Source organism: Cololabis saira, chromosome 24 (assembly GCF_033807715.1).
Source record: "Cololabis saira isolate AMF1-May2022 chromosome 24, fColSai1.1, whole genome shotgun sequence".
Classification (NCBI taxonomy): Eukaryota; Metazoa; Chordata; class Actinopteri; order Beloniformes; family Belonidae; genus Cololabis; species Cololabis saira.
In genome coordinates, this window is record NC_084610.1 from 3,800,957 (window position 1) to 3,810,185 (window position 9,229).

The 9,229-nt window shown below is 42.8% G+C and overlaps 1 protein-coding gene across 1 annotated transcript; it reads right to left on the reverse strand.

Annotated features, from left to right (window-relative positions):
• Positions 1 to 1,992: 1,992 nt before the first annotated feature.
• LOC133425158 (E3 SUMO-protein ligase ZBED1-like) lies at positions 1,993 to 4,851 on the reverse strand. Its single transcript, XM_061715838.1, has 2 exons — positions 4,219 to 4,851; positions 1,993 to 3,696 (listed from the first exon to the last, which is right to left on the reverse strand). Exons 1-2 carry the CDS (start codon positions 4,637 to 4,639, stop codon positions 2,699 to 2,701), a joined length of 1,419 nt encoding a protein of 472 aa, XP_061571822.1. The 5' UTR covers positions 4,640 to 4,851; the 3' UTR covers positions 1,993 to 2,698.
• Positions 4,852 to 9,229: the final 4,378 nt, after the last annotated feature.

Genomic DNA, 9,229 nt, shown 5'->3' on the forward strand with positions numbered 1-9,229 from the left:
TAAAGCTTGTGCGCACTGTCAGCTGTTCTTCATGTAGGGGAGGGGCAAGTGATTTCTTAAGGGAGAACCCCCGCACCCCCTGCTGCCACCACTTGTTCTCGGGACGGCGCGCATATCAGCCAGTCGTCCAGGTACGGCAGAACCTTCATACCCTGTGCCTGCAGGGGAGCGAGGGCTGCCGCCACGCACCTGGTGAAAACTCTTGGGGACAGGGAGAGCCCGAACGGGAGCACCCTGAACTGGTAATGGCGGACGAAATAGAACAGCGACAACCGGACAGTGATGTGATGTCATGGCAGAAAGGACTAGTTGGACCGTGGAGAGGGAGAAGGAGGAATATAAATGTAAGTAACTTTAATATATAACTTTTTTAATTCAATTTAGTGTAAGGACAACGATTAAAAATTGTGACAAAGCTACGTTGCCCATTTGTAATGAATGTAGAACTTGGCATATTTGTCCTAATAACGTTAATACAAAGCGATAACGTAACGTTAAGTCAGCCAAAGTAACGTTACAGTTAACGATAGAAAGCTGTCATGAAGAAAACATATAACTTATCTTTATTAGGGACAGATAAGGACACCGAGGCGCTGATTGTGTGGCGGTCCGCCAACAAAGCCCTCTTCAGTGGGCGCCGAAATGCTGGCCTAAAAGGATTTAAGTTAGGTCTTTAATAGTATGTTAGGTTTTTGTTAGTTATCTTAGCGTGCTTGCTAGGTAAATAAAAGTGATTTAAGTGTTATGACAACGTTATATATCGGTAGTTCGTTGTATTTTCATGAAATAACTACATTTCATTGCTGTGTTTTGACAGAGAATTTGTCCGGGAGCTGAAATAAATAGCAGATGCAGAGAGAGCGTAAGGACAAGGAGGAGAAGATGGAGAGAGAGCGACTCGACAGAGGAGAAGAACTTTGTTAATAATAAAATAAAATGAAATTCAATAGACTGATGTGTTCATTTTAATACATTTATTAAAATCCCTTTCTATCCCTTATGTCATTTCATCAATGAATGTGGTTTTACTGCTATTTCAACATTTAGAGTCATCACGAGAAAAATAACACCAGAAAAAATAACTTATTTGACAATTTTCACCTGTTTCAAGTACATTTTCACTTGAAATAAGTAGGAAAAATCTGCCAGTGGGACAAGATTTATCTTCTCATTACAAGCAATAAAATCTTGTTCCACTGGCAGATTTTTCTACTTATTTTAAGTGAAAATCTACTTGAAACTCCCATACGGTCATCATGGTGACAGAGATGTCCGACCCGTCAGCAGCTCCAGCTGAAAACATCAGGTTGGTCTGCACCGGAGCAGCTGGTCCAGTTCAGGGCAGAGATCCAGAAGGATCCTCTTGGTACCTAAACCAGCTGATGGTCCAGTCTTAGTCCTGGACCAGCAGGTCCAAACTAAAGCAGCTGATGGTCCAGTCTTAGTCCTGGACCAGCAGATCCAGACTAAACCAGCTGATGGTCCAGTCTTAGTCCTGGACCAGCAGATCCAGACTAAACCAGCTGATGGTCCAGTCTTAGTCCTGGACCAGCAGGTCCAGACTAAACCAGCTGATGGTCCAGTCTTAGTCCTGGACCAGCAGGTCCAGACTAAACCAGCTGATGGTCCAGTCTTAGTCCTGGACCAGCAGGTCGTGTGATCTGATGCATCAGATTGGAGTCGCCATTGATGAACCAGGGACTGAAGGTAGACGGAAAATTACTGAGTAGGGCTGGGCGATATGGCCTTTTATTAATATCTCGATATTTTTAGGCCATGTCACGATACATGATATATATCTCGATATTTGGCCTTTGCCTTGAATTAACACTTTGATGCATACAATAAAACCAGTATGATGATTCTATGTCTACATTGAAACATTCTTGTTCATTTTGCATTATTATATGGTAATTTTAAACATTCATGCAAAAAGGGGGAAATCACAAATAATTCAAGTTTACCAAAACTGTATTTATTAAAAAAGCTACTAAGTAAGGGGTGGCACAACATAAAAATTGTCATTTCAAAACAAAAAAACAGATTGTCACACAGACAACATTTCAAAACAAGACATTAGTGCACTTTTGTGCATGCTGTAACTAACATGGCATTTCAAAACAAAATTAAAGTACACTTTTGTACTTAATGCCACTACAATATTTTAAAACAAATAAAGTGCCTTTTTGTGCATGATGTCCCTAAGATGACATTTCAAAACAACACTAAATTAAAGTTAACTTGTATAATGCCACTAGGATATTTTAAAAGAAATAAATAATGCACTTTTGTGCATGATGTCCCTAAGATGACATTTCAAAACAACACTAAATTAAAGTTCACTTGTGCATAATGCCACTAGGATATTTTAAAATAAATATATAATGCACTTTTGTGCAGGATATCACACAGGTAATTTCAAAATCGGTAAAATAAAAAATAGCTGCATAATAGGAAATAAAATGGTGAAAAAGAAAATGTATTTAAGAATCACAATCCTATGGTAGCAGCCACAATGCCTAAACAAAGAATTCACAAAAGGTGAATGAGGTTCATTTTTGAAAGGTTCACAGCTTTAGTTTTGGTTTCTTCTGTATGAAATATAAGGCACAAATAAAAAGTAAAAAAAAATATTTAGTTGTATTTTGTGCCTGGTGTGTTCTGCCTTTGTGACAAAAACCAATGAGTACCAGGTTGTTTAGAGGTTTTGTGCCAAAAACACAAGCCTATCAACAGCGTCTGGTTTGAGAGATGCTCGATGGCATGTAACTATATTCCCACTGGTACTAAATACCCTTTCCGATGGGGAACTGGTGGCGGGCACACACAGATACTTTTTTGCCACATTCTTCAGGTTTGGGAACATTTCCTCATGGTTGTTCCACCACTGCAATGGATTTGCTTCACTGTCAACAATCTCAGACTGCAAGTAGGCAGACAACTCTTTCTCAATCCGCTCTCTCTGTGATATTGTGGCAGAGGGTGTTGCTGCAGTTTTAAAGAAGCTACCAAGGGATTTGTTCCTTGGTGGCTGAGCTGGGTGTGATACTGTTGCATCTTGAGACAGTCCCTGATCAGACTTGGACAGCATTGCCTCCATCTCAGTTATGGCTCTGCTCTTGATGTCCTCCACCTTTTCTCCTGTGCAGTATGTTATCTTGAACCTAGGATCCACTAAGCCTGCCATGTCCAGCAGGTTGTTAGTGGAAGGATCAGAATACTTCTCCCTCATGTAATCAAGGATGGAGGCTTTGATAGACTGAGTCAGTGGAGTGTCATCCTCCTGACTTGCCAAGAGGCTGGAATGGAAGAGATGGAGCACAGGCTTAACATAAGACACTGTGACATAGCTCTCACCGGATAGAGCGTCAGTGAATTCCAGGAGGGGTTTGAGAGCCTTGTGCACTGACTCTAGGACTTCCAGGTCTTGCCACGTGAGAACGAGATGCCGGGTTTTTTTGTCTGCAGCTAAGACTTGAGAAATGGCCTTCTCCTGCTCCAGCACCCGCTCTATCATCTTCTCTCGGGATCCCCACCTGGTAGGAGACTCACTGATCAGCTGGTGTGCAGGGAGATTCAGCTTTTGCTGCGCTGTGGCCAGGTCTCTCCTCCTCTTCCAACTGAAAGAGAAGCTGCTCACCACCTTCTTACACACAGCAACAGCACGGTCAATACGGGGGTCCTTCATGCTTCTCTCTGAGAATGAAAACAAAAATTAAAAATGTTAGAATAATTTAAAATGTTATAGTAATTGTGAAGATATCCACTCAGCCTAACACCAAAACTAATTTTGGTAATTCTTTTTTTATACAGTAATGTGTAGAAGTGAAGATGTGAAGTGAAGAAGTTTCAAAATATAAAAAATGCACTATAAAGAGCAGTCTACTCTACTGACACATTAACGCAGAAAAAGAAAAAAATGACATGTAAGACAATATATATAAAAACTCTTGGGTGCCTCAGCTAAGACACACAGTAATGTACTTTTTTGAAAAATCACACTCACTCACTCCCACATTCTCACATACACACACACACACACACACACACACACACACACACACACACACACACACACACACACACACACACACACACACACACACACACTTTAATTGCATAGATATAACATTATTACGTTCTCTGTGTTATGACCATGCTGTTACAACATTGCTCATAATAAATATGATTACTATTTTATCACGGGTAAACACTCACCAATTGCGAGATGCAGGCGATGGCCAAAACACTGTAGACGTGTCCACCGGTTCAGGCTCACAGCTTTGATAATGTTAGCACCCTTATCGGTGGTGATGCACACCTGATGAGCTTCATTTAAGCTCCATGATATGAGAGCATCTTGCAGACCTTGTGCGATGATCTCGCCAGTGTGATCCTCAGGCAGAAAGCTCGTCTGAAGGCACTTGCTTTTTAACTCCAGATTGTCAATGTAGTGGATCGTCAAACTGAGGTATGGCTCACACGTTCTGCTGCTCCACATATCGGCAGTTGTTGAGAAATGGGTCACATTTGTGAGATGACCGGCCAGCTCTTCTCTCACTTTTATGTACAGCTCAGGCAGAGCTGTCTCTGCAAAATATTTGCGACCCGGCAGATGATTGACTGTGCCGGGTTCCATCGTTGAGCTCCTGCCTTTAGTTGTTTGTTCAAATCATGTGGTTGATTGTGAGATTGTTGCAGCTCCACTCTTGTGTAATTTATCTGGTGATGTGGGGACTGTTGTGTCCTTCATGTGGTCGTGAACTTATTGTTGACGTCACGTTTCCCCATATTCTGCACTTCACTACATCACCAGTGAGTTTCGCCAACGGACAAAACCTCAGAAAAGTGCGTACGCCAGCCACAACTTTCTACGTTCAAATCACGTTTCGCACATCCGACCGTGAGCGTAGAAAGTGGCGTACGCACGTTTTTTGTGCACTGTACGTTTTGTACACAAGGCCCCAGAAGCCGACAAGGAAGAAACCCGAACCCAGCCGCCCACAGAGGGCCAGAGGAAACCCCCTCCCGGCAGGCGACAGAGGTAAGCCCGGGTGGAGCCCCCACAACCATGGGAAGAGGCAGCCAGGGAACCCACGGCGGTGGATATATGTGTGTATATATATATATATATACAGGGCTGCACATAAGTGGGCCGCCAGAGCGCATGCGCTGTCAAAATCCACAGTGCGCTGTGAATCTTGTGCTGGAAAGCGCTTTTGCGTACCACCAGCTGGGGCTCATATTATTGGTTGTGGCCGGACCAGAATACTAATATTAAAAAAATCTATTGGGAGAGCTTTTCCCCAGAACTGCCACTCAAAGTTTGTACTGGGCTGGCCAATCACAGCGCGTCCGTTGCTGCGGTGGGTTGCGCAGGGAGAGAGGTAAGGATCAGTTTTACTGAACAAACTCCGACACGTCTCGTCAAAATGTCCAAGAAACAAGCGCCATTAAGTAATAATTTGTGCGTTCCACCACCACCAACTACAAAGAGACGCCAAACTGAACCACTACCCGTGGATAGAAACAGAAAACGTGTTTGCCGAGAAGTGGCTGCATGATGTTACGCGGCGACGCGCACCGTACGTTCGCGCTCCCGCGTATCCTACCCCGTAAACTCTGCGTTGGTGCAACGCGGAACCATAAATCAGCCAGCGTCCTTCACTGCGTGCAGCAGTTATGAAAACCCCAAATAAAAAATAAATTAGAGAATATTTTATGAAATCAATAAACAATTCCATCATCAAAATTATAACAAATAAAGGTTTAACATATCTTACTTTGCATGTAATAAGACTAGGTAATATATTAGTTTCCCCTTTTAAGTTGAATTATTGAAATAGATTAACTTTTACACCATATTCTAGTTGAATTATTGAAATAAATTAACTTTTACACCATATTCTAGTTGAATTATTGAAATAAATTAACTTTTACACCATATTCTAGTTGAATTATTGAAATAAATTAACTTTTACACCATATTCTAGTTGAATTATTGAAATAAATTAACTTTTACACCATTTTCTAGTTGAATTATTGAAATAAATTAACTTTTACACCATATTCTAGTTGAATCATTGAAATAAATTAACTTTGTAAAGGACCATATTGAGCCATTCATCTTTATAAGTGAATAAATATCGTTTTGCCTATAACTTATTCCTGCATCCTTCTTTTATCGATCCGGCGAGACGGGTCACCGCGTTTTTGGAGGCCCAAGTCACATATCCAGGGGCTCCTCTGAGCACCAGACCAAAATAATTATGTGCAGCCCTGTATATATATATATATATATATATATATATATATATATATATATATATATATATAGTCAAAATCATAGCGTTATAACTTCATCGTCAGTCTTTGAATTCTTGGTGACATTTCGCTGAGATAATTCTTGATAATGGATATTAATGGCTTATGGTCTGTTTCTGCTACAAACTTTGGCAGGCTATAGACATAGTTGGAAATTTCCCCTCTGAGGGACTATTAAAGGATTTTTTATCTTATCTTATCTCAGTGGATATTTTAATCTTCTTAGATGGATCAAAGAATGTCAGCACTGGCCCTGTTGTGAGAAAGGTTTTCAGCTGTGCCCCTTCTTCCTCATGCTTATTAGTCCACTTGAACTCCCTTCCATCATGCAGCAGCTGTCTCAGGTGTACAGTTTTGGAGGACAGGTTTGGTATGAATTTTCCAACAAAATTGATCATTTCAAGCACTCTCAACACACCTTGTTTATCTTCAGGCCTGGGCATCTCCAGTATTGCATTTACTTTACTTTTCTCTGGCTCCACACCTGCTCTTGACAGCTTGTCTCCCAGAAAAGTGATCTCATTCACACCAAACTGACATTTGGCTCGGTTCAGCTTTAGCCCATATTTCTGTATGTTTTTTAGCACCTTGATGAGTCTTTCATTATGCTGCTCCAGTGTGGATCCCCACAGTATGAGGTCATCCAAACACACCCTTACTCCATCAATGCCCTCTATGATGTGCTCCATGCTTCTGTGGAACACTTCAGGAGCAGAGGAAATTCCAAAAGGCATCCTTTGGAAACAGTAACGGCCAAACAGTGTATTGAATGTACAGTACTGTACATTGTGCTATCTTCATGCAGTTTTATCTGCCAAAAGCCCTGGGATGCATCCAACTTACTGAAGAATTTTGCAACAGCCATTTCACTTATGATCTCCTCTCTCGTTGGAATCTGATAATGTTCTCTCTTTATGTTGGCATTCAAATCTTTTGGATCCATGCACACACGTAGGGCTCCAGTTGGCTTTTTAACACACACCATTGAATTCACCCACTCGGTGGGCAGCTCGACCTTCTTTATTACTCCCAGTGACTCCATTCGGTCAAGTTCTTGTTTTAGCTTCTCTCTTAGTGGAGCCGGAACCCGCCTGGGAGCATGAAATACTGGCTGTGCATCATCCTTAAGTTGAATCTTGTAGGTGAATGGCAAAACACCAAACCCCTCGAAGATGTCTGGATACTGATCCAAGATTGTCTTTACACTGTCCTGTGCATCGATACAATACACTCTCTTGACTAGGCCCAGCCGTTCACATGCTTCGTCACCAAGCAATGAGTCATAACATTGTGTTCCTTTCCTTTGACTTTAACCTTAAGTCTGCAGGTGCCTTTGTTCTCAATGAGCTGACCATTATATGCTTTAAGAGGTTTTGCATTTGGATGTATGTGGGACTTTACCTTCATGGCTTTGATGTCCAACACATTCACCAGATTAGCTTGTGCTCCTGTGTCCAGTTTGGGAAGAATGACAGCTCCATTTACATGCAGTGGTGCTGTCCACTTGGGCCGCTCAAATGCACTCACACCTGTCCACTCCCCTTCAGGTGCCTGTGAGGGCTCAGGTGCATGTGTGGACTCCTCCTGCATCACCATGCCAACAAAGAACGAGTCCGAGAGATCAGTTTCTTCCACAGCATGAACACGTGCAGCCCTGCTTTGTTTCCCCTTCGAAAAACATTGCTTGGCATAATGATTCTGTCCTTTACACTTGTTGCAAATTTTCCTGTATGCGGGGCATTCTCTTGGCCTCCTCTCCCTGGCCCTGCCCCTTTTCAACCTTTCCCCGACCCTGCACCCCAACCTGGGACTTGATGATTGGGCCGGAGCTTCGGGAGCTGTGTGCTGGCCTGCGGTCCCCACCCCTGGTCATCCCGTTGCTGCTTCCACCTGCCTGCTGTGCTGTTGACGTCCCGACCCCCCCAGTCTGGCCTTCGGCAGGAGGGTCCCCCCTTACGAGCCTGGTACTGCTCAAGGTTTCTTCCCTCCTAAAGGGGAGTTTTTCCTTGCCACTGTTTGGCTTAAGGTTTTTCTCCCACTAGGGGAGTTTTTACCTGCCATTGTTTATGTAATAACTGCTCGGGGGTCATGTTCTGGGTATGGGTCTCGGGAAAGCGTCTAGAGACAACTCTGTTGTATTAGACGCTATATAAATAAAATTTAATTGAATTGAATTGGTGCATGACGAGTGCCGCATCTTTTACAATTATAAGTCTCTGTACCTTTTTGCTGTTTCGCCTGCCCCGTTTTCTGTCTTTGTGTCCGTCCAGACGGTCCCGACACCATGGCAACGGCTGCACTGTCTTTGTCTTGTTCCCCAAACGTTTTAGCGTGCTGCAGAGCTAATTCACTGGCCTGGCATATCTTCACGGCTCTTGTCAGAGTGAGATCAGTCTCACGTAACAATATCTCTCTTACTTTTCTGTCACAAATCCCGAACACAAGCTGATCCCGGATCATGGAATCATGCAGTAGTCCATAATTGCACAATCTTGCTTTCAACTTTAAGTCCGTCACAAAAACATCCACGCTCTCATCAGGCTGCTGATAGCGCGAGCGAAACACATCCCGCTCAAATGTTTCATTTTTCTTTAGTGAACAATGTTCATCAAACTTGCCGATGGCGTTGTCAAACTTATCTCCATCTTCCTCCTCGGCATACACAAACGTGTTATATACCTCCAAAGCTTGAGGTCCAGCGACGGTAAGAAGCAGTGCAATTTTCCGGGCGTCCAGTTTAGTGACCAATCCGAGAGCTTGCAGGTACAGCTTGAAACGCTGTTTGAACATTCGCCACTCGTAGTCCACATTATCAGACCAATTCACAGCGTCAGGCGGCTTAACACTTTCCATGACAATATCATTCCTGATACCATGTAATGTTTCTTAACATGAAAATAAAGAA

What these genes read in the sequence shown, in the direction of transcription:
- LOC133425158 (XM_061715838.1), bottom strand. Translation starts at nt 4,639, where the DNA reads ATGGAACCCGGCACAGTCAATCATCTGCCGGGTCGCAAATATTTTGCA. An exon ending in TCGCCTGCATCTCGCAATTG is followed by an intron (nt 3,697 to 4,218) that starts GTGAGTGTTTAC and finishes TTTCATTCTCAG; the next exon opens with AGAGAAGCATGAAGGACCCC.